Source organism: Rhipicephalus sanguineus, chromosome 1 (assembly GCF_013339695.2).
Source record: "Rhipicephalus sanguineus isolate Rsan-2018 chromosome 1, BIME_Rsan_1.4, whole genome shotgun sequence".
Classification (NCBI taxonomy): domain Eukaryota; kingdom Metazoa; phylum Arthropoda; class Arachnida; order Ixodida; family Ixodidae; genus Rhipicephalus; species Rhipicephalus sanguineus.
Window position 1 is genome coordinate 267,144,203 of NC_051176.1, and position 24,342 is coordinate 267,168,544.

General features: G+C 46.6%; 1 protein-coding gene across 1 annotated transcript in view; it reads right to left on the reverse strand.

Annotated features, from left to right (window-relative positions):
* Positions 1–789: 789 nt before the first annotated feature.
* Positions 790–24,342, reverse strand: part of LOC119378914 (uncharacterized) — a 42,283-nt gene continuing 18,730 nt past the window's right edge. Inside the window, exons 2-4 of the mRNA XM_037647987.2 lie at positions 13,262–13,797; positions 11,352–11,668; positions 790–3,690 (exon numbers count right to left, since the gene is read on the reverse strand). Of these exons, the coding sequence (XP_037503915.2) occupies positions 3,276–3,690; positions 11,352–11,668; positions 13,262–13,797 (1,268 nt within the window). The 3' untranslated portion in view covers positions 790–3,275. The remainder of the gene's footprint in view (positions 3,691–11,351; positions 11,669–13,261; positions 13,798–24,342) is intronic.

The following is a 24,342-nucleotide window of genomic DNA, read 5'->3' on the forward strand; positions in this document are numbered from 1 at the left end:
TTTTTATTATCTTGTATACTGCATTACTGTTTATTCTTTTTGAAAATGTCTCCCGCCCTGTCCTTCTTGCTCAGGCAACACCCTTTATTTGTTCAATGCATTTTGATAACGCTGGCTTTAGGTTAGTTTCTTCCTTGCATAAGATTAGCTTTTGTCGTTATTAAGTCTACGTATTGCCATTTTGCTTGTATTATTCACCATGTTATCATGCACAGGAGGTCCCATTACAGTTTGTAACTACGGGACCTCCTTCTGAATATACTTATGACGTATTCATCCCTTTGTTTGACTCCGAATAAATCATTCTATTCTATTCTATTCACGGTGCACCCATTCACAGCTAGTTTTTGATTTTGAAAATGGCAGGGTCTTTGACCGCATGTGTAGTAATGTCTCTCAGGTTAATGTCTGGTTTATCCACTGATCAATAGTGTTGATCGGCAGTAATTATGAACTTCGAGAAGCATCCACACTCACTTTATTCCGGATCAATGAACGTTGCTTGCATGGATATTTGATTTCCATATTGTCCAAACTTCCTTAATCATACATGTGCTCGTGAAATATTGGTTTTGCTCGTGGTATACGTTACATAAATCGTAAACCAAACGTCAAATCTGCCCGTGTTCGTATTTAATAGCATCTTTCTTTCCTCAAAAGCAAAATGCAACAGTCGGAAACACGTTGCTTGCAACCTCTCCGTCAGGTGTCCTCAGTTAAACAGTGCTATACTTTCACGCGACATAGATAATCTGATGAATGCAGTGTTTCGTGTAGACCACACTCAGACAATACGTATCGCACAAATGTTGTTTCATGAAGTTTATTTGTTTCACGAGGAAAAAGAAACATGGCGGAGGAAACACGGCTATTGGCTGAATACACACAGGTACAAACAGTACACATACATCACCCGATGGCTTTGATGTACTAGTGGCTTTCGAACTACTCGTAGGTACCAGGCAAAATGATTTTTTTTAAATGATGGAGTTGTACATACATGGTCAACACACGAGTTATGAGCAGGCGATAGAAGGGCCCCATCTGCTATTTAATGAGTACATAACAACCTGGTGTGGCACGAAAAAGATTACCTCTACTTTTCGTCCCTGTCGACACGTTCGCAAAGGTTCGGCCCCTGACTAAAACGCCCATTACGTATTACCGTACAGGGAGGTCGCGCAATACTTGTACAGTGACATGGCCTTCGTATACATGGTGCATATTTCTACAAGGATACAAGGGTTCGCCGAGGCTTTTTCTCGGCCAAATAATATACAGCACGTGAAACTAAAGGACATTCGGACACAGAGAACATTGATCACTCGTCAAGTTGCCAAAAATGATCACACATAACACCAGCTGCCAGACTGCGCATGATGCTACTCCTTAATGTTCAACCGCTCGCCTCAGACGGAGGCTGAAAAGCAGTACACGAGATTTCACGCGCAGACTTTTTTTTTTCCTTTTTGTAGCACATAGTCAAGGGCCAGCTCGCGAATGCGCAGTCCATCATGCGTGCGCTGTGCGTGTGGTGAAAACGCGGTGTGTACAAGGTGAAACGATGACAGGGTAACACTACAAAAAAGATGAAAGATTACATGCAACAAACAACGTCAAAATATGAAGCTCAAAACAATACAGATGCCCCCCATAACGAAGTCGACGTATACGTACCTCTAATAAACGCGAGCTTTGCCTTGTGTCGCAGAGCGTTGCTGTGGAGCATACATTGGTAAAGTACAGCGTCATACATACATAAATGCGAACTGCATCAGGTGAAACGCTTCAATAATTCTCCGTGCAACCATATACTGGGCACTGAAGAAAATCGAAGATCTCAGATGGCACCCTGAGTAAAAAAAAAATCGTTTTCGTAGGTCTCTAACATTCGATACAGACAGCAGTGTATGGCTTTGCTTCCACTTCATTCTAAAGCTAAATAACTTTCTTTTTCAGCAGTAATATTTGCTTATTAAAAACGCATGATATGAGCATTTTCAGTTTACAGACAACTCTGTTTTTTTTTTACTTAAATACTGGCACATTTCGAAACTTGTAGAGCACAAAAAGACACGGACGAAGAAAGTGACGACAGGACGATGTTTTGCGTCAAATATTTATCTTGTGTCCATGTTCTTCAAATAAAAGTAGAATTGCTGCGCGGCATGTTCTTGTTATGTAGAATATGAACCATCACTGCAATCGTAGATGCGCGAGAGGTATTTCTGAGATGACTGCGACACTGCGAGTAGGATGGTAACGTGAGAAAGCAGAAATGCACGGCAGTGACTATTCGATGTAAAATAACACTACGCCCTCTAGCGCAACAGGTAAATTTGACGATTTTGCTTCGCCATGCGGACTTTTTTTTTTTTTTTTTTGCTTTGTTTGCACTACAGATCGTACCACAAGTTTCACCACTTTTCAACAAATCTTTGTTAGTGTGCAGGAGCACAGCGTACCTCGACACTGTGACAAAGCCTCCAAACAGGATCGTTGGCAAACGGAGGCGAGAGCTCCGCCACGAACCCATTGACACCAGCTCGAATATGTGAGTGGTAATGAATAGGCGCGGGAAGAGCAAAGTCAGTACAGTGGTACTGAAAAAAAAAAAAGAAAAGGCGCCTAGTTCCGCTACCTTCTGGAATTTTGCGAGCGTGCTGTGCTGACGCACGAGCATAGAACTGCCGTGCTTTCACGCATGAATACACGTCCATTCTCACGTAGTCTCGCGTCTCTCCGGCATGACCCTGTTACGTTTAGCTTAAGTGGTAAAAGTGCACAGAATGGGAGTGGGCTTGCGTCCACGAAACCTCACTCAGGTAAGAACGCTTGCTTGTTGCCAGGCGTTCGGGCAACAGCCGCTCTGGCAACAACGATCGGCCTGATAACTCGGCGACTGTCGTGGCGATGGCCATGACGACATTTAGAAATGATGTTTCGGGGATACGAGCCCTGGGCCGGTATTTTCGCACAGTTGTGTTGCTTTGTTAACATCCACCATTCGCAGCCGGCCGATGCCGGTGATGACGTGGCGAAGCGCCGCTCGCACCACTGACCGAGTGTGAAAAGAAGTAGCACTGAAACAGAGTCATTACAATTACCCGGTCATTTCCTGATCTGAATCACTGGGTGGATATTGTTTCCAGCGATTCTTGTAAGAGCAGGGAACAGAAGTTGCAACTATGTCCCGTGCCAAAGGCACTGCCCATGGAAAGGTGGCCTCGTCCCGGCCATTCCATCGTGACCACTGGGTATGTGTGTGTTTTTCCCTAAACGACCTGCACGCCGCCGACCTGCTGCTGCTTCCCGTTGCCAGGTTCGGTGAGCACGTCGCCCCAGTAGAAACCTGCGGGTCCCTTTCCGCAGTGTATGAGGTACCGCCAGCGTCCGGCATCGCGGTCGTAGTACCAGTAGACGTTGCTCACGAGGCACGTGGCGCTGAGCACCAGCGTGGACAGCGGGATGCATATCCACAGCGCCACTTCGAACTGCTTGCTGTACGGGTTCTCGAACGAGTAGGAAAACAACACCAATGGCACGATCAGTACCCAGGCGATGAGCACGGGAATGAAGATGAAGATGGTGGCCAGCTCCGTGTTCCGCTGCCGTCGGCGCCTCTCCATCTCCACCTGGGCCGAACCGGTGGTGCTCTCGTCGGGCGGCGCTTCGGCCGCCACCGTCACGCTGCAAAAGTTGGGGGTCAACAACATCACGATGCGCACCTGCACGGAGAACGACTGCCACCGCTTCTAAAGCCGCACTTTAGGCCCTTCGCGAAAGGACAGTACCCCTCAAATGGAAGACCCGGCTCCTCCATCCACGCATTCCCAAACAGGCGTCACGGCGTCACCAGTCAAATGTCCACGCGAACCGGATAACCAAACAATGATAAGACGGGGGTCAATGCACCTAAGCATTATCGGAAAGCGTCGGAATATCGGAGAGCCAGGTCACCTAGGGAACAGACCCTAGCCTTACCGCGCCGCATTTCATTTTATTTACCCTCATGGCCATATGACATTATAGAGGGGAGTGGTTACAAAGTAGACAAGAAATAAAATACAGCATGAAAGTAAATTATGCAACAAACAATAAACTCCTGTTTATACGACATTAGCTACGGAAGGACGACGAACATAATATAATGGGATCATAATACAATTTCTAATTATACGATATTAACTAAAGTTTGTCGGAAAAGATGGTTATTAGTAATATTTACGATGTCTTCTGGTAGGTGGTTACAATCTGCTGATGTACGAGGTATAAGTGATCGATAAAAACACTGGGAGTCATAGGCGTGCGCAGGATTTCCCATCAGGGGGGGGGGGGGCAAAGGTTCATCGCAGCGCCCCCCCCCACCCTACTAAGTCAATGTATGGGGCATATTTTGCGCCCCCCCCCCCCTCCTCTTAGGTGTCTAGAAGGGTCAATGTACAGGGCAAATTTTGCGCCCCCCCCCCTTAGGTGATTAGGGGGGGGCGGCCCCCCCCCCCTGCCTCCCCCTCTGCGCACGCCTATGCTGGGAGTTACAGAATGCGATGCCAACCTTATGACGGTGATCGATGCGATGAGACATGTACTGAGGAGTGAGGATTAGTTGGTCATGTAGGGTGGGATGATGGAATAATTTGTGAAATGGGGCCAAACGGGATATTTTCCGACGGGATGCAAGAGAAGGAAGGCCTACACTCTAAGAAAAAAGAGAGTCAAAAGAGAGTCATGGGACCGTGACTCTCTTCGGGTGTCCACCTGACCCCTTTTGGAACGTACAGGCAGAGAAAAAGAGTTCGCATTTGGGAAGGAGTCACTGGACCCTCCTGAAGCGCGTTTCGATTGGCTTCGGTATACGGAAGAGCCGCCGTATACGCCATACATATCGCACGCTTGCCCTTTGGCGCCGTTGTGGCGCCTTGCTCGGCCACGCAGAGGGGGTTGGCGCCGGGGTGGCGCGCCGCTCTCCTCTCTCAGTCGTCTCAGGCAGTCTCAGTCTCCTGGTCTATTGGAATGCGTTGCGTGGTTGTGTTGGTTGCGCGTCTTCGGTGGTGTTGATGGTGTTGACGCCGGCTCCGTGCACGAAGTGACGCTTGGAGGGCGGAATATTCATGGAGCTGCGGACACCGAGAACGGGTGCCAGTTAACGGTGAGTGTACTGCTTTCGTAGGTACTAATTATAGAGTTTTAGCTGGGCGTCCGCAGCAGCCTTGCTGAAGTTATCCGCCAGCCATTTCCAACAGCGGCCTGCGTCCGCGGGGCTGTTGCGTATGCCCAACTAAAGCTGTCAGTTAACGAGTTACCACCGTTGTGCGCGTTGCTGTACAAGCTCCCATAAAGTGAGCGATGCAAACAATTATCGAGGGTCATTTCTTGCGATCGCACGTTGTGTCTGCACTACTGAAGGTGCAAGATGTCGTTTTGAGAGGCACTTTAGTCTACTTCATAATAACAGTTCCATCGACCTTGAGTGTGCAGCGTGCTTCCGCGCGTGGGAACGTGAAAAAAAAAAATCCTGTGTACATAACGCTCAGACGCACTATATATAATGGTTTTTGTTGGCTTAAAGACGGTAGTTTGAGGTGGAGATATAGTACGGTGGGCTTCCAAGACGTACGCGGTAGTGATTCAAGTCGGACACGCCTCGCCGGTAAGGCGAAAAAGCTAGAGACTTTCGACGGCGCCCGTTGTTGCGGCCGCCGCCGTGCTCTTTTTTCCTTCGTTTCTGTTTGCTGTTTTCGTGGTTTGCATACACTGCGATGACGTTGGGCGCTATAACAGAATCGAGTGAGTGTACGTCATTGTGGGAGTTATGTGCGCTAATTCTAGCATATGACATGTCTGATCTCGACGTAGACGGCTTACGCACGCGCTGGGTGTCGTTCGGGCCCTAGTACTCGCATCTGTTTATCTGAGTATTTAAGGATGGGTTACGTTTGTAAAACATGCGGTCAATAACCGCTCACGGCATGCCCCTGGCTGCCGGAGGATGTGCTTTGTTGTTTGGTTGTTAGCCTTTATTATGTCTATATGAACCACTTACTGTGTAGGTTTTGCAAACCTTTACTGTAATTTCATTTTCTCATCATAATATCACGTTCTGCTTTTCAGATACCGTTTTTCATGGTGCTCACGCTGGACAGGAGCGACAACCTAGCAAGCCACAAGTCTGATGCCTCAAGCCGTCACCACTTTTTGAATCACAAGGAATAAATATGGAAACATGATGGTGATTTCTGCTGTTTATTTAGCACCATATGACACTGTGCACATCACAGTCACACATTTTAGTTGGCTATACTCATAGAAGCATGTAAATGAGGAATACCCAAACTTCTTAATTGGAAATCACAGACCATCTTTTCGTGCTTTCTATATAACTTTGTTGGAAAATATGTGTTGTTTTGACGAGTTTTATTAAAGTAATGCTAAAACTGAACTATTCTTTTTTACAGTCGCTGGGCAGAACGGCAAGTATTATTGGACTTGCTTAAAATGAATACTCCACTATTTTCAACACTAGTCGCGCAAAAGTAGAGCAAGGGTCAAATGAGTACCTTAAAATACTTGTGGAGTCGCTTGATGCTTCGGTGTGGGTCCCTTGACCCCCGTAGGAGTGTTACCGGCAAGAGTCGTCTGACTCCCTATGAGTGGTAACGTGATCCTCCCGATGGGAGTCTTTGCACTCTTCCTAGAGGGTCAGGGGACTCTCCTAGAGCGAGCCGACCCTGACCCACCAAGAGAGTCACCGTGACTATTTAAAGAGAGTCCTATACGTGGCAAGTCAGAACTCTCCGAAAAGAGTCACGCGTACTCTTTTTTTTTCTTAGAGTGTAGGCTGGATTTTATTGAAGTTATACTGGCAATGCGATTACAGTTCAAAGTATGAAACGAATGGAGTTGTTCCGTACAAGTTCAAGTGAAGTAATCGTGGTGAGGATCCCACACAGAAGAGGCATATTCAAGTTTCGAACGTATTAATGTTTTATATAAGAGTAGTTTTAGTGCAGATGATGCTTTTGACAAGTTACGACATATGTAGCCTAACACGCGATTGGCATTATTAGTAACGTATTCAATGTGAGGTGCCCAAGATAGGTTCGACGTGATAAGGATACCCAAGTATTTATACGAACTGACCGGATCAAGCGGGACGTTGTTTAAGTAGTATGGTAGCGGGGTGTCAGCAGACCTAGTTACGCGCATTACCTTACATTTACCAACATTTAAATCCATTCGCCATGTGCTGCACCAAGTTGCTACAGTGTTAAGATCCGATTGGAGGCGTAAACTCTCATTATCACTGGTTATTTCATGAAAAATGACGCAGTGGTCTGCAAAAAGACAAATCTTAGAAGAAATCGAAGACGTGAGGTCGTTAATATAAATTAGAAACAGAAGTGGACCAAGGACCGACCCTTGCGGTACACCTGAATGGAGCGCAGCAGATGACGAACTGTGATTGTTAGCGGTAGTAACGTATTGAACTAGGTTACATAAAAAACACCCAATCCACTTGAGTAAGTTATTGTCAAGATTAAGTAGTAGATAGTAGTAGTTGGTGACAGACTTTGTCGAAAGCCTTACTAAAATCTAAAAAAAAATGCAATCGGCACATGATGAACGGCCCAAAATCTGATGGAGTTTGTGAGCGAACGATATGAGCTGTGTCTCGCTTGAAAAATGTTTGCGAAAACCATGTTGTGCTGGTGTAAACAAAGAATTCGATTCAAGAAAGTTAATAAGGTTGGTGAAAATGACATGTTCTAATAACTTATAGGAAGTGAATGTTAGCGAAATAGGGCGATAATTATTCGGAGAGTGTTTATTACCCGACTTAAAGATTGACACCACCCTTCCGATTTTCCATTGTGTTAGGAATGGCTGATGTATCTAAGGATTGTTGAAATATTTTTGTTAGTATCAATGAACTGTAAGGAACGGTGCTTTTCAGAAATTTAGTACCGATAATGTCATGGCCAGGAGAAGAGTGAATGGGTAAGTCATTTACAAGTTTAGCGATACCGGAAGGATCAGTGGAAATCAGTGGCACGGCAATATGGTTGGAGTTCTGCGAATGGGGTAGGATGAAGTTACCAACTAGAGAAAAGTTGTTTTTAAAAGTGTCATTAAGAAGATCGGAGCACATGTTAGTAGGAACTGGATTGTCAAAATAATCTACTAGAACTATGATGTTATCTGGTAAAGGGTTAATTAAGCGCCACAATTTACGTACATTAGTTGAGAGCATTTCTGGCAAAAGAAAATGTAACTTAGAGGACTTTAAGGCGGCAATGTAAGCGTTGTGTGCAGTTTTGTAAATCGCCCAACGGTCTTCAGTATACTCTAGTCTCGCTCACATATAAAGTCGTTTTTTTTTATGGTTAGATAGGCGTCTGATGTAGGCGTTGTACCATTTACGCTCACTGTTTTTGTAAGCATCATACGGAGAACTCGAGCGCAATCCAGGTTACAAAACGGATCTGTACTACATCCTTATGATAGCGCCCCGGGCTCTAACCCCTAATATCGAGTCCTAGAAGAGTAAAGAAATATGTTACACGTTTACTTATTCTACATACATGATTTCCTTAATTGCAGTTCAAACAGTTCGCCGCAATTCCATAACGATGCGTGTCATGTATTTCATTCCCATCAAACAACGTAGCAAGGACCTCATCCCTCAAGGCAACAAGAACAAAATCATTAATTTGCGGTTTAGATCATATCGCTTTATTATGGCACGGTTACAGTTAGTATCGTTCCGCAGTGTAAAACCCGTAATACGGAAAATTGCTAAGCAGACCAGCAAAGTGTTCATGATGGCTTACTTTTTTCTCGTATCTCTGAAAACTGGCGCTAAGGCTTCAAATAACTACAGCGCAGAAAAACAGTCATGCACACGTCGTGTCATCGAGTGCGACGACACGACCTGTTCAGAGAGAAAATTAAGACATAAATGATTTTTTATGTCAAAATACTCAATTTAATCATAATATTTGTCCGGGTTTTACACCTCAAACCACGATATGATTATGAGGGACTCCGTAGTGGAGGGCTCCGGAAATTTAGACAACCTGGGCGCTGGCGTAGCCAGGGGGGAGGGTTTCAAGCCCCGCCCCCTTCCGTAAAAAAATTCTGGCTACGCTACCGCACCTGGTGTTCTTTAAAGTGCACCTAAATCTCGGCTGTGTGCACCGATCCCGACCGTGGCCGGGATTCGATCCTGCGACCACTAGACCACTGTGGCAGGTAAAAAAACACTCAGTCAGGCTGATTGTGAGATACACATGCGGAGCAAGAGAACTCGGAAATATGGAGTCCAAGAAAGAACGAGTAGCTGCTCCCGCAGAATTCATTAGCTGCACTGGCCCCTTGCTGCTACAGAGTGAAGTCTATACCTTCAGCGATAACAATTCCACCACTAATCTTCACGTAATACAACTGTTCAAATAATAATCGAAATTAGTATTAGTTTAAACTTCCTGATCACCTCACATCTTCTGACAAATATGAATATAAGTATTCCCGTTGACAGGTGGAAATCGGCAGTGAAAAATGATTTGACCCTTCTGCCGCGCGTCGCTTATATTATGAACATGCACACTGCGTAGCGTGGTAAATACAGCTGAATCGCGCTAGCTAAAATCAAACGCAGCAGCGAGAATAGTCTTCTTGTTGTTACTCATTTATTTACTCATTTACCTTATTCATAACGACTTGAACTGTAGTAGCGCCTCAACCCAGAAACTGTGAAGCATAAAGGTCGAAATTCCAGACGCGTATTTAAAGACTGCTGCGCTGCGCTGACGCCAACATGAACACTGAGCTGAATAAGTGTGAAGGAAAGGAAAAGACGAGACAGTGGTGAGGACCGAAACCCACAACCTCCACGCGTCTCGTGTGGAGGTTATGAATTTCAGAATTATAGATGGTCGGCCTTCTTGGCTCGCCATTATTATGACATAACGGTAGCGCCGAGGCACACAGAGTGCAACAGGAACGGTACGAAAGGTCTGTAGTGACGTCATCTGCCTTCCTTTCAGTCCGTATATCTGTGCACTACGATCTATCATAATGGATTCCTAAAAAGTGTATTTACGTATCGGCACAAGGTGTTCAAAGCGACACTGAAGAGAAACACAGGTGCTAACAATGCATTCTTTTAAAATCTATCTTTTCGCTAATTTGCGGAGATCTGCTGATTCTGAGAAGAGAGAAGTCACAGTTGCATTCGATTAACTTCGCACTGAAACCCTTGGAGCCGATGTGTCAGTGTGACATAACCAAAGTGAATTTTTTTTTTGTATTTGGCCATGTTGTGGCTCGGTAAGAGTTCTCAAGACTTCCCGAGTTCACTTACTAGATCTTTCGATAAAAAAGTCCGCCTCTACTAATAAATATATAACCAGATTCTAAGCGGCCGCCGTCAAAATCCATGACGCGGCGGCAAGGTGATGCGGGGAAGTTCATTGCGGCGGCGACAGCGATCTTTCGTTCTTGCTCTTTTTCAGCTGTTCACGCCTCCTTTTTCGCTAAGAGTGAGGCTTTCGGTATTTCAGGTCCGTAATTTACAAAAAGAGCTCAGATTACTTTTCTCGTCAGTTTCCCATTCACAAAGGGTGTATATATGTCCTTGGGTGCTTCATAACACGCAGTTGCGTAAATATACAGGGTGCTCTTTCTCTGGCAGCTTCGACACAGCTTGCCAGTGCTGACGAATACCTGGCGGAACTAACATCTCTACAATCGAGAGCGCTCAGGCTCCCGGCGCTTAAGAGTTTGTCCTGGATTGTCATGATGCCGCAGAAAAAGATTAGCCCGAGTGACTATTGGCCGGAACGGTCACTTGTGCTAATCTTTTTCTGCGGAGACTATACGTCAACAGCAGAAACCATTGTGCCCCCGCACGACTACCCAGCCACTATTCATATTTTCATGGAAGGGCTCAGAACACTCTGCTTAACGTTCTTGTCCTTTCCGTCCGATTTCTCTCTCTCTCTCTCGCTACTTAGTGAACGCCTTTTCTGTGTTGTGTTACTGTGGACTAATAGTGACAGTACGGATGACAGGAGGCGGGAGCACATGAGAAGGAAAACTTTAACTAGCGAGGTTAATTGTACTCGGACGTCTTTTGTAAACTTTTCCTTTAGGTTTCTCACAAAGCGAACTCTTGCGAGAAAGAGGGCCAAACGCGTTGAGGTCACTAAACATGGTCCTCAAGAGAACGGAAGACTCTCCAAGTTTGCATACATGCAGCGTTCCTCCCTTTCAATCTAATGACTGCGTATCAAACAGACCTATGGCTGGAGCAGCACAACCTACGACATCACGCGAAAAGGTTTACTCACGGAGCGGTCACCGTGGCCAGCGAGCTCTCCGCCACTTGAGGTTCCGGGGTCGGCATGTTGCGGCCGGCTGGAGTCGCGGCGTCGTCCTGCGGTAGACCGTAACTTCGGATCTCCTTGCCGAAGCTCGTGTAGATGCCCGAGTCGGCCGAGTCCGAAGGCACGCGGCGCACCTCGAACACCTCGGAGCCCTTCTTGCGGCCGGCCTTCTTAGGGCCCGAGAGCACCAGGCGACCCTTGCGGCTCCGGGGCACCCGCAGGAAGTCCCTCGGCAACGACGCGTACGGGGACCCGCGGCCGATGGCGCAACTGCTGCCGTTCTGCGCGCGAACCAAGGATCCACTGTGATTCAGCTGGAAGAAGGAAAGTTGCCCCGCCGTCGATTAGGCGGGCCGCTTCATAAAGTGCCGGCCGGCACCATTTTCTGATGCAGACACTGGCGAGGAACTGTATGACTGGCAGCCACCGCCGCTGCTTCGGACGGCTCCTATGGAAACGAAGCGCGCAGCAGCTGCAGGGCCATTGCGTAACCACACCTCCTCCTCGTACTCCCCACTCTCCGCGGTAGCCGAGCCAAGGCCGGCGGAAGGGTCAAACGAGGAAAGAAAGAAAAAGCTGCGCTGCACATATGAATTATCATTGGTCACCTCGCTTCCTCAATTTACTGTTTCTTGTCGCGTTGTCATCTATTTCCTACAAGCGTTGACCAGGTCGAACGAGAAAGGCGTTTGTTCGAAAGCGGGCGTGGAATGGTTCGTCTTGCTACGACTTCAGCCACTGACTGACGCTGATTCTGAGGCTTAAGGGATGGTCCACGACAAGATCAGCTGCCGCTGGGCGATCGCATGAGCTGAAGGAGTGGTTGACGTTCGGTGTAACGAAAGCGCTGCTTCCATTATTTTCGTGGTAAGGTAGAGAGACAAAAACAAGCAAAAAATAGCTGTACATCAGGAAGCCGTCAGCTTGAATGCTGTTGTTAAGGCAAGGCTGTCATTATCTTCATTGCTTTCCTTGTATACCAGAGTACCTGGGGCCGCGCACAACAACCGGCAGAAACCTTCCAATATACGGCAATACAGGACGCGCAGCGAGCACCGGGAAGAGCAGTACTGCGCGAAAGAACTGGTGAAAGGTGAACGCTTTCGTTCACTGGCCCTTTTCTAAGAAGGCATGAATGGAGTATGGCAGTACGGCACATGAAAAAATAATGTAATGAGGTGACGCTCTGCATAGAAACAAGAGGCATCAGATAGATATATCAAGGAGAAAAAGCTACTAAGTATGAGCTTGTGCTTAACCTGGAAACAATCTGCGTCGTTCTTTTAAAGATAATCTAATGGATATATTACTTAGATAATTGAACAGTTGATGTATCGCTGAAGCAAAATACTTAATAACCATGCATGACATGCGTTGGAGCCTACTCCCCACCCCCCGCCGCTGACCCGGTTTTCACATAAGGGCACTCAAACACGCACTAATTTCATTTCTGCCGTCTTGGTCCTGTTGACGTTGCGCGATAACCAATTTAATCCCAGAATCTCCGTAACAAAAGCAGGTTGAAATGTGGCCGCCGCAACTGTGATTATAGATCTAAGCTCCGTGTTCCGTTCCAGAGCGAAATGTAAACTTCACCCTGCGCGGCAGCCTCTGCGAAAAAATAAATCGACCGGAGGCGGGGAGCTTTATTAATATGCTAAACAATATTAATATTTCGGCCACAACCGCGCTCGGGCCAATCGGATAGAGTGGCGGCCTGCAGCAATACATCGGCAGAATCTAAGAGCGAAAATAATGCTTCGCACGAATTCGCATACGGACCCATCTAAGCACCCATAGGCAGTATGTTCTTTTTTCCTTTCACCGCAAACCGCGAACGCAGGCGCACACAGGAAGAGCGCAGTGGCTCTCACCTCGTCGTCCGAGCAGCGGCTGACGTCTGCAGTGACGAGGATTTCGGGCGGCTCGTCGTCGCCAGCGTCGGCCACCCTGGGCACGAAGCCTGTGGAGCGGACCGAGCCGTCCCGGTTCATGCACAGGCGCGTGATCTGGCAGCCACCGTCGTTGTGATCGTTGGCCCTGGACTTGAACGAGTAGCGGCCCGCGAAAGCGTCCTTGGAGCGCGCCTCCTTGGCGCTGCCGGCGCCGCCCTCAGAGCCGTTGTCGAAGCTCGAGAGGCTCGTCGAGTCGCAAGACTCGTAGCAGGACGGCACGGCTGACTTGTCCTCCGCGGCGGCGGCGGCAGCGGCTGCTGCCTTGAGGACGTCCCTGACTGCGCCTAGCTGACCGCACGGTATCACGTCCAGCCATTCGGGCGCGCCACCGGCCAGCGCTGCCAGCGGACCCTCGGCCGGCCGTTTCTTCTCGCGGCGCGACGGCGGCAGCGACCGGTGACTCACGTCCATCCTCACCGGTCGGCGCGAACCTGCCCGCTCGCCGTGCGCGAATTCTGGGCACATTAAAAGGAAAACGGAGACGTCAGCAAAGCTCCGCGTAGGCCACCGTTGACCGCGACAAGCCTGTTTATTAGCGATGCAGCTGCGTAATTTCTTTTAATAAAACTTGCAATTTCACTTCGAAATATACTGTGGTTGGACACTTTCCGTGGGTTCATCGAAGGGACGTCTGGGGGTGGGGCGAGGTTGGTAGCAGTGAGCACTGGATAACCGCGCCATCGATCAGTGTCCCTCTCTGTGGTTTAATGGACATGGGTTTTCAGTAGCACATTTGTCCACAGTGTTGTGATGGAATTCTTAATCTTTATCTAGGTCTAACACGTGTACCTATGAGAGACACCTTGTGCCAAAGGCTCTAGCTGCAGTTTTCTTCGCGACTAAGTACGTATGCTACACTTGACTGAATGCTGCGTAAAACATGCGTCGTTACGTCATGAATTGTTAAAATTCTTAATTCAAGCGATGAGGAGAGTCGATGTAAGTCTGTTCCATCTACTGGATGTCACTTTTTTTTACTTCACTCTTGTGTAGTTCTAAGTGGTAGCGTCAATCTTTTACATTTTTTTTTATCAACTACTATGTAGCTTATCCTTTTTCCCTTAGGGTACAAAGACATGCATGCGTAGAGCTTCTAAGTCACCCCTTTACTTTTGGCTTCCGGCATAAACTGACACGGCCGAAGACATGCCGTACTCCGTAGATTCGTGTCTCGTAAACTAGTTCTCGTGACTTTGCACGTAAACAACGAACAAGCAAGAAAAACAGAGAAACATGAAAACCTATTGACAAACCCCAAAAAGCAGCTGACACTGCCCAGTGCGGGCATATACACTCTCATAGGAACTGTACACGCAGTTTTAGAGCCTTTGTTTTCGTCCGCGTTTGCGTGCTGGCGCATATTTCGGGTGAACGGCGCTTCCGTTAGTGACAGCTGTCACCATGACGGTGTGACAAAGACTACAACATTGAGGTGACGTTTCGTTAAACAAAAGTGACATCGCAGTTAGGGGATGGCAACCAAACTATAGACGGATCAACGCCAACGTGCTGCAGCTTGATCCCCCCGCTCCTCCTCCTCCCCCACATGCCCGCCAGGACTGCATATGTTATCGTACTTTCACGTATTAAATGTGCCAAGGATAGCGCAAGCTGAGCAACTAGGTTTACAAAAAATTCGTGCATCTAAGGTTCGTGTGTACCTAATTAGGCAGCTTTTATTGTAACACAGCCATTTTCTCGAATGGTTTACTTGAGTTCGATATCTGCTGGCGCTATATGGGTTTCGCCGTAAACAGGTGAGTCAGAAACCTACCCCGCTAAATCAAAGGCACCAAACAGGGTGAGCAAATGGTCTGAACTCGCTGAAAAGAGAAGAATAGCTTAAGGTGCCATAAAAACACAGGAACATCACAAGTTCTGAGGCATTAGGTTTCCTGTGCACGTCATCGAATCATTTACGGCCTGCCGCTTACTAATCATCACTCACTCTGATATTTAAGTCACGAACACAGCACTATTGACTTTATTTTACAATTTTATTAGCGTCTTCCTCTTGATCTCTTTCCTGTCTTAAGCTTAAACTTGGATATAAGAAAATGCTTCGCATTAAATAACCGGAGCTATTGACGAGCGGCCGGTTTTCGAAAAGGCACCTAACCTCCGCTGACTTTTTAAATATATATTTTCTGTCTTTGTCCATCCTATAGGACCGATAGGCAGGTGATGTACACAGTGCTGGGCAGGCAGGAGAATTGTACACCACCAGCAGAAGAAAAGGCCAATGCTCCCACGGAAGCCCGACGCAGAAAAAAAGGCTTTATGCGCGCTACTTTTAAAAGTTGACGCGTGCCTTCTGGACTACCGCCTGCTATCAATGTTCAGTTCCAGCGGTTACGCTGTTTTTACTCGTCTCTTTCCCTTGTCCTTCTCTTTTAACCCCCGCACTCCCTCACCCCGTGAACGGTAGCCAACTGGTATTACCTCCCTGCTTTTTTATGCATTCTCTCGTGTACACGAGTGGCGAGAGTTGGAATTTCGTGACAACGCATCTCATATAGAGGTATTCAATGCAGTGGCATCTAATATAGTGGTAACAGCTATTGGAGAAAAGCATTGGTGGCATATCCATCCTTTCAAGATGATTAGCAACGCTAAAACGATCAATACCATTTGTTATCATGGTTGTGTAGTTGGTGATGATGAAGCTTAATGTGTTACCATTATTATAATGATTATTGAATTTCCGTCCCAGTCGTGGATTAAGAAACCTTATGGGTTATTTAGCAGACAGACGAAGTGGCAATATCGCTGCCAACCACAGTGCGAATTGGTAACGTGACGCAGTGTATCTTGAAATCACCGCAACCCACTTGAAACTGTACCCTATCCTATACTGTCCTATCATCTAACTCGGAAGTGCCTTGTGTCACCTTAGGACATCCAATCCGCAGCACTGGCCGAGGATTGGCACATATAGCAATATCACATACGCGGTGACGAAGTTGTACCTTGTGTGCAACTATAGGCACGTACCACACAGTGGTATCCATGCTTAGTTACACAATCAGACAGCATCCAGCCAGTGAGTGGCCCAAGCTAGTAGAAAACTTAGGTCATGCAGGTATGGGTCAATCGGTATGGGGGAGGTTAGACAGACTCCGCAAACTGTGTGAAGTTTCCAAAGAATGCTATAACGTTAAAATAGTCCGTATACTGCTTCTTTAGTAGTTTCGGAATACGTTGCCATATTATTAGAATATTCCACGTTGCTACAATGTGAATTTCGACTTCGTCTGTTTGAGTAACCGTACAAGGCGTCCGTTGCCGGCGTTGAGCAGCGCGCGTTCAAAGTAAGCAATGGTTATATGTATACATGTCACCAGCAACGATTCGGCGTCAGTGAGGATTATAATGAAGCCTATCCCAAGTTTATCTCAAGGTTAATAATAATAATATCTGGGGTTTAACGTCCCAAAACCACGATGTGATTATGAGAGACGCCGTAGTGGAGGGCTCTTGAAATTTTGACCACCTGGGGTTCTTTAACGTGCACCTAAATCTAAGTACACGGGCCTCAAACGTTTTCGCCTCCATCAAAAATGCAGCCGCCGCGGCCGGGATTCGATCCCGTGACCTTCGGGTCAGCAGCCGAGCGCCATAACCACTAGACCACCGTGGCGGGGCGTTTACCTCAAGGTTACCCGGGGGAAGCATATACGATGCAACAAATGCAGGTCGACCTGAGATTGTAAATATTTCGGGGTGTGTGAATGACTGCCTTCGAAGGTAAATTACACTGGATGAAATATCTTTAAACAGAATATTTTCCGAATGATTTGTTGGCTATGGCTATTCTTCTGCAGTACCTGAGCGCGCGTCTTCCCCTATAGCACGGCCATGGCAGCGCATGGCATCCTGCATGGCTGAGCCCATATACCCGGCCCACGTGCCGCATCTTGGAGTCAATCTATGACATGTACAAAGGGCGAGCCCGGGATTGCGGTTGGCTTTGTGCGCGCTGTATTCTTGGGCGCCTAGAGTTGGAGGTCACGCTATCTCAACTTCTTCCGAGACGCGCTCAAGCGAGAAGCATGCAACAGCACAACGCGGTAGCTACCCGCTGCCGAGACACTCTACGCGACACTCTTCGTGGTCGTCGGAGCGATATCTGTTCATATTTGTCCGCACGCGCGAGACATCCTGCTTGTTAATTAGCGAAATTAAGCGAATGCTTACTGCAGTTTACACGGAGGATAAAACTATGAACCTTACTACCTGCAGTTGTCTAATACTTTCATACCGTTATCAAATATTGACCTTTCGAGTGAAACAGCGGCGCTATTTTTTTTTTGTGCCCCAGTTGTAGTGGCCTTGGAGTTGAGTACAAAGTAGCGCTGGATATTTATGTTTCTTTCGTTTCTGTTATTTTTTTTTTCATGAGAGCATGTGTTCAGGCAACGACCACGGCACAATTACGATGGATGTTCGATAGGCATCCGCTGTTTTCATGTATAATATCTTGTAGATGTTGAGTTCGTTATGCGGACGCCGGCTATTTCTTTTTTCAGAGAAAAAAAAGCAGTATTATTATTATTATTATTATTATTATTATTATTATTATTATTATTATTATTATTATTATTATTATTATTATTATTATTATTATTATTATACTAAAAATAAAATAAGGCGGCATTGAACAATCAAAGTTAACAAGACCAACAATGGCAGTGAGATGACGTGTATGCGGTAAAATATTCCGTAACAGAAATGGCACAACAAAATGTTTAAATCCGTATTGAATGAACTCAGAAAAAAAAAAAAAAAACTCAATATAGAGGTACCATAACACATTGTATGAACGAAATACAGAAGACGCTAAGTCAGGTCACAAATGTTCGCGTGACTTTGATCACGGACAGGCTGTTCCGTTTGCACCGCGGATATCGCTGATAAAGATTCTTAAATTCTCAAGAAATAATCACCGGGCTATTGGTCCATGACTATCGATTTTCTACGAGCGAAGGCACTCGTGTGTCTTCTGTTTTCGTTCGCTGAAAGTTAGCGACCCTTGATTTGTACTGGGAACAATGAAAATGGGTATCCCGAAAGTCAATGGTTCGGGATAATGACTAGCTTTAAAATTGGGAATCATGATTCCGCACTTTGTGTTCTATACGGTTTCAAAACTCCCGCTTCGCACATTCCTTTAACATGGCGGAACATTTGAGAGGAGAGTGTGCCGAAAGCACAACTGAATACGGCACGGAATCCTTCATACGATTAAAGTACGCGAATGGCGGTCACGCTTATTTCTTTGTTAGTGAACTTCTCTTTGCGAAAGCTCTCTGAATTTTCTGCCCGGGCTGTAGTCTTGCCCCGAAGAGGTTACACTTTTAGCGAGGGAGGGGGGTGGGAATGAAATACGTGCTCATTGGGGAGTCCGAACCGCGGTCACCCGGCACAGCATGTCCTAGAGTGACTGTATATGCTACCTTTAGGTAGCAGAGTTGCGCATCTGTCTTCCAAACGCCGCTAGCAACCATGCGTTGCGGAGAAGCTGACGCTCGGACCAATTTTTGTATTTCTCGATGGCGCCGCTGCCGCGAATTGGACTGACACTAGTCGTTCACAGTAAAGTTAATCACCGGTCTTCGACACGCCAAACATGTCGATTGGTGACCCGGTAGGCATGTCGCCTGCAATAACGGAGTGCGTATTCGCGACACAGCCGTGGTTGCTAGCCAAACCTATGCGTAACTCTGCTACCTAAAAGTAGCATATTATACAGTAACTCTAAGCAGTCCAACCCTTCAACGCCACCTATCTCTTGGAGATGGTGGCCATCGGTGTCGCATTGTGTATATAGCAATGGTAACAGAGGGCACATGCGCGCCCCAGTTTCTTATAGGCTAGAACGCAGTAATTAAAAGGCCATATACCACCCAGATAGATAGATAATCTTTAATGAAAATCCCGGAGAGGTTAACCTGGTTTGTCGCCTGGCTTGCTACTCCGGGCGTCGGGTGATGACTATGGTATATACAATGAATCACATATACCACCCAACCTGACCACTGCCATCGCCATCGTTCTGCCATCGATGGAAATATGCCGCCATATTTTTTCTTAGTGCGCATTGTAAGAGATGAAAATGGGTGATAGCAAGGATTACAATGAAAACAGAAGTTACCGGATATATTAGTCATTGAAATTCACTGCGCGTCTCTCATCATATACACCTTGGTGCTGCTGCGCATTTCTACAAGTCCGAGCACGTCGTCTCTAACGATTCAAGACGCATTTATGCCGCATAAGGCTGGCACTAGCTCTGCGATGTTTACCATGGTGACTGAAAGACAGGTTCGCGTGATGCGTTCGTCGTTGAACTGTGCAGCGCGACTCTCGTCGTAATGCGTCATTTTCCCTTGCCTGGCTTATCTGATTAAAGCTTAGCGTACACAGACTTCCATACTATATGGGCTTTTTTTTTCTGTTGTATTGCGTTGTGCTTTGCTCGTACTAATGAATGATTTGACAAACATTGCCCACTTACGGGGTAATTTCAGAGTCTCTACTGCTGTAGTTTGTGATTTTTATTCTCATTTAAAGTTTTAGTTTCGTTCTTACCGATAGCTGCGGTCACGGTCCTATAACACCTCATAGATAGATACCAGTGGGCAAGTCGGTGAGACATGATATTCATTAAACAGCACACTTAAACAAGAGGCACGTCCGCGCCCACATCAAAAAGATACACACAGGCACTTCGTTACTCGATCTCTCGTCAGCGCCTGTGTGTGTCTTTTTCATGTGTGCGTGAGCGTGTCTCCTTATTAAGTGCGCTGCTTTATCAATATCATGCCCTACAACACCTTTTTTTTTTGTTTTTTGTTCAGTACCGCAGAAAAATGGGAATGTAGGCTGCGTTAAGGCCGCCTATTACAAGTGATCTCAGAAAGTGATCATCGAGCCATTCCTTTTCGGTTCGGTCCCGAAGGCAGAAAACCGGATACCTGCCTAGTTGTGCTCATTACCTTTCTTGGCAAGCTTTCCAGCTATACGTGCAAGCTAAACAACAACGACGACGAAAATATAGCCACCATATAGCTGACGGAGTATAACCACCGCTTTCGTTAGGTTCTTGTCCTTACTCGGCTGAATCTGGTTATTTAACGCAAGTTGGAAGCCGATCGAGGCCAGTGACGAAGAGCGAAAAGCAAGAGAAGCCGAATAGCAGCCCTTATATGTAATACTGGCTGCGCTGTAGAGAGGGCTACGTAGTTTGCGTTCAACACGGGAAAACAGCGCAGGCAACCGCGCGCGACGCACGAGATCTACGCGTGCGTTGCATCCCCATTGCCTCTCTTGAGTGACATTCCGTATGTTCTTCGGGTTCGACATGAGGACAGTCAATCTGAGCCCTTAGTCACAAGATGAGTTCGTATATTACAGCTGTTCACGAACCAATGCCAGTAAGTCGTGATAGCTGGCTTATTGTTAGATAAGAACCGCCTTTTGACAGGTATACTTTTTACTATAGGAGCTGAAATTTTACCAGATTTGGTTCCAAATGAACCTACAGGTCGGCGATAGGTTTGAGCCCTTGTCGCTGGCTGGAAAAAAAGAAAACAAACAAACAAACTTGGAGTGCTTCCTAACGTCATGGCCGCCTCGTTATATTGACACAAGTCGTGGAAGGAGCGATGAGCGGTGCTAGAAGTGTAAACATCTGCACTCCCAGGAAAACTTGTTGCACAATAGACGTTGCGTCGTAAGAAATAGATAAGCTAAATAGATTAATATGAGTGGCTGTCACAGCTTCACGTGTACCATAGTCGGTCACAAGCTCCAACCTATAGGAATAAAAACATGCTCCACCCCCAGAACTGCGGCGCGCATATCATTCATCTATGCAAGCGAGCCGCGCTATGTGGTTTCCGTTGTAACTGTAAGTACTTTTTCGCTGCTTGTGTAAACACAACGCATACTATTAATTAAAAAGTCCGTCGTCCTTGATTAAAATATTTCGTTTCCCCGAGCGGTGATGCCGGAATACTTGCTGAAATTTGTCAGGAAGTAAAAGTTTTCGACCGAGAACCAGTGACACGAACATGCGTCTGCGTGGAAAAATCACCTACCTGAAGTACGCGAAAGTTGCTTGACGTCACAAAAGCAAGCAAAGGCAAATGGGCGCATGAGCATCTATGCAAGGCAGCTTACACTTATTCTTAGGTTGTAACCGACTGTAGATAATTCATATAGGAAAAAGAAACTGAACAAGCTAAAACCGAGGAACCATATGTGTCCTACGTGTCTTGGTATTGCGAAAGTGCACGGAGACCGGAGGCCTAAGCAAGCTATAACGCCCCTCCGTGCATCTCTTTGCCCCTCCCTGCCATTGTACAATTACTAAGGAGCGCCTTACAAAAGTTACCTACTGGAATCTTCACAGCTTCGTGCATATTCTCGCGCCACCGCAAACGTCAAGCCACGTGCACAGTGCGTGGCGCGCCTGTTCACGATCGCTCGAAGCGTCGCAACGTGCTCGAGAACGCAAGGTTGCTCTCAACCATTCAGCTGTCAGGCATCAGAGACGACGCGGTCTCTCCAAAAGGATATCCTCCGCGTGACGGTCGGCAGGACCTTGGAATAGCTCACTCCCCTCTGTTCGTTTTGCGCTGTTTTCTGAGTGCACAGTCCGCGCCTCATAACTATTGATGGAGTAGACGTTGAAAGGAAAGAAAAGAAAGGAAGAAATCACGTTCAACATCAGCTTTGCACAAGGAAACAGCAAACGCTGCTTCCTGACGACTACTGCACGTTTAAATAAAGACACACACACAAAAAGATGCAGTCGACAACTTCAGATCCCTTTTGTAAAAATAACAATAAACGAAACTTTTACGCTCTGAATAAAAATCAACTAAATGTAGGACGACTTTAGCATCCGCATTTCCCCGATAACTCCCGTCATGTGTGTGTGTGTGTGTGTGTGTGTGTGTGTGTGTGTGTGTGTGTGTGTGTGTGTGTGTGTGTGTGTGTGTGTGTGTGTGTGTGTGTGTGTGTGTGTGTGTGTGTGCGTGCGTGCGTGCGTGCGTGCGTGCGTGCGTGCGCGTGCGTGCGTGCGTGCGTGCGTGCGTGCGTGCGTGTGTGTGTGTGTGTGTGTGTGTGTGTGTGTGTGTGTGTGTGTGTGTGTGTGTGTGTGTGTGTGTGTGTGTGTGTGTGTGTGTGTGTCTTTCGCAACCCGGGCATTTGATAGGGAATAGTTAATATTTAACCTTACGCAGTCAGCCTTGATATGAGCACCGTTTTGAACCATCACTTTAAATTTTTGTGCCGTTAAAGGACCGTTCGAGAAAATTTGTGAAAGACCGCCGTGGCCATCCGCTCTCGGTCATTTAATGCGGAAGAAAGGGTTACGCAAATTGACTTCCGTCGCAAACAAACGAAAAAGATGTTTTAAAATTAATTTGCGATATTTTCCTTGAAAACGTGTCCATAAAGATAAATATTACTGTGTAGCACAATTATCAGTTAATAAGAACACTTAATGCCTCACGGCCTTCCCCAGGATGTATAGCTAACCACGTGCTGTTTTCGTCCACGCAGAACCCTTCGCTTTCTTAGAAATAAAACTTGCTTCGTGTTGCTTGGTAAAACCGGTACATCGAACCATTTCTGCAAACTACACGCATACTAATAGTAAAGCGACCTTCACTTTCCTATTTATTCGCGCTTGTCTTTTTCACGACACATTATTCTTTGGCAACATCCCTCGCGTCATTAATAAGGTTACATTTTGAGACGTTGCATTAGTGAGTGCGCAGAAAAAATAAAATGTTCGAGCTGGCGTTACTTGTTGAGTAGGACGTGAACTGCAGAAGACAAAAAAAAAAACAAAAAAAAACAGCCTTGATACGCGAGCTTGCAAGTACGTATTAGCCGCTCTCTCAAAGACCACATGGTCGTTCTCGAATCCCCCCTACTCCCCTAACATAAAGCTGTTGTGAAAATGCCCCCGCATAGCGTAGCTCGCCTGAAGCATTCCGAGTTCCAGACCAACCTTCAACGGCCGTCGGCATAACACAAACGCGCCCTCCATTAATCCATCGAAACCATCCGTCCTACAACACCCCCACTCGTCTTTCAAGTAGCACAGCAATTTGGCCCTCAACGTGGCGCAACTTCAGGCTGCTTGCAACATCCTTAAGTTTTTGTAAGGCCTGAATAGAGAGTCTAGTTAGAAAATTATCCTTACATTTTCTTTAGTTCTCACAGTTTCCTTCTCGTGCATTGAAGCAATTGCGAAAGCTTAACCAGTCACGCGGTGCAAGTTGCGAAATAACTGTCATAGACGCAAGAATAGCGTCGGTGAATTAGGAATCTTTGAGAAACTTTACGTCCCTAGCAGCCTCTCAGATCTCAGGAGGACGAGGAGGAGGAGGAAAAGAAGGAAGGTCAACCAGGCATGTGTCCGGTTTGCTATCCTAAGCTGGAAGAAGAGGATTAAGGTATGGAAAGAGAAAGATAGAATGGAGTGGTGAGCACACGAAAACACCGCGTGAAGTTATGCTACACTGCTGCGTTCCATACACGCCGAAAAAAAAAAATCTTCGAATCTTGACAGCTTGGTAGTATTAGATGCAGTACCTCAGGCGTATCAGGTTCCACTGTAGAAATGACACATGTCTTAGCGCATTACTAAATCACAGTACTAGACTAGTCATGGTGCCTACTGAAGTCTTGCAAGTACTGGAATGCTCTAGGTGAGCACTAGTTGAACTATCATCATGATTTATTTATCCCTAAGGGCACCTACCATAAAATTCTGAGCAAGCGCCCCCCCCCCCCACCCTCCTAGTTTTGGGAATTTGAATTTGCCGCCCTCTTCCGAGCAAGCGCCCCCTATCAAAACTGGCGCCCTTTCTCCGTCTCTAGCCATTGCTAGATCTAGCCATAGCCGTTAGGCTTGGCGTCATGTTGGCGTTTGTTAACGTAGCCAGCCGGTATTTGTTCGTTGTTCCTCGTGGTCGACT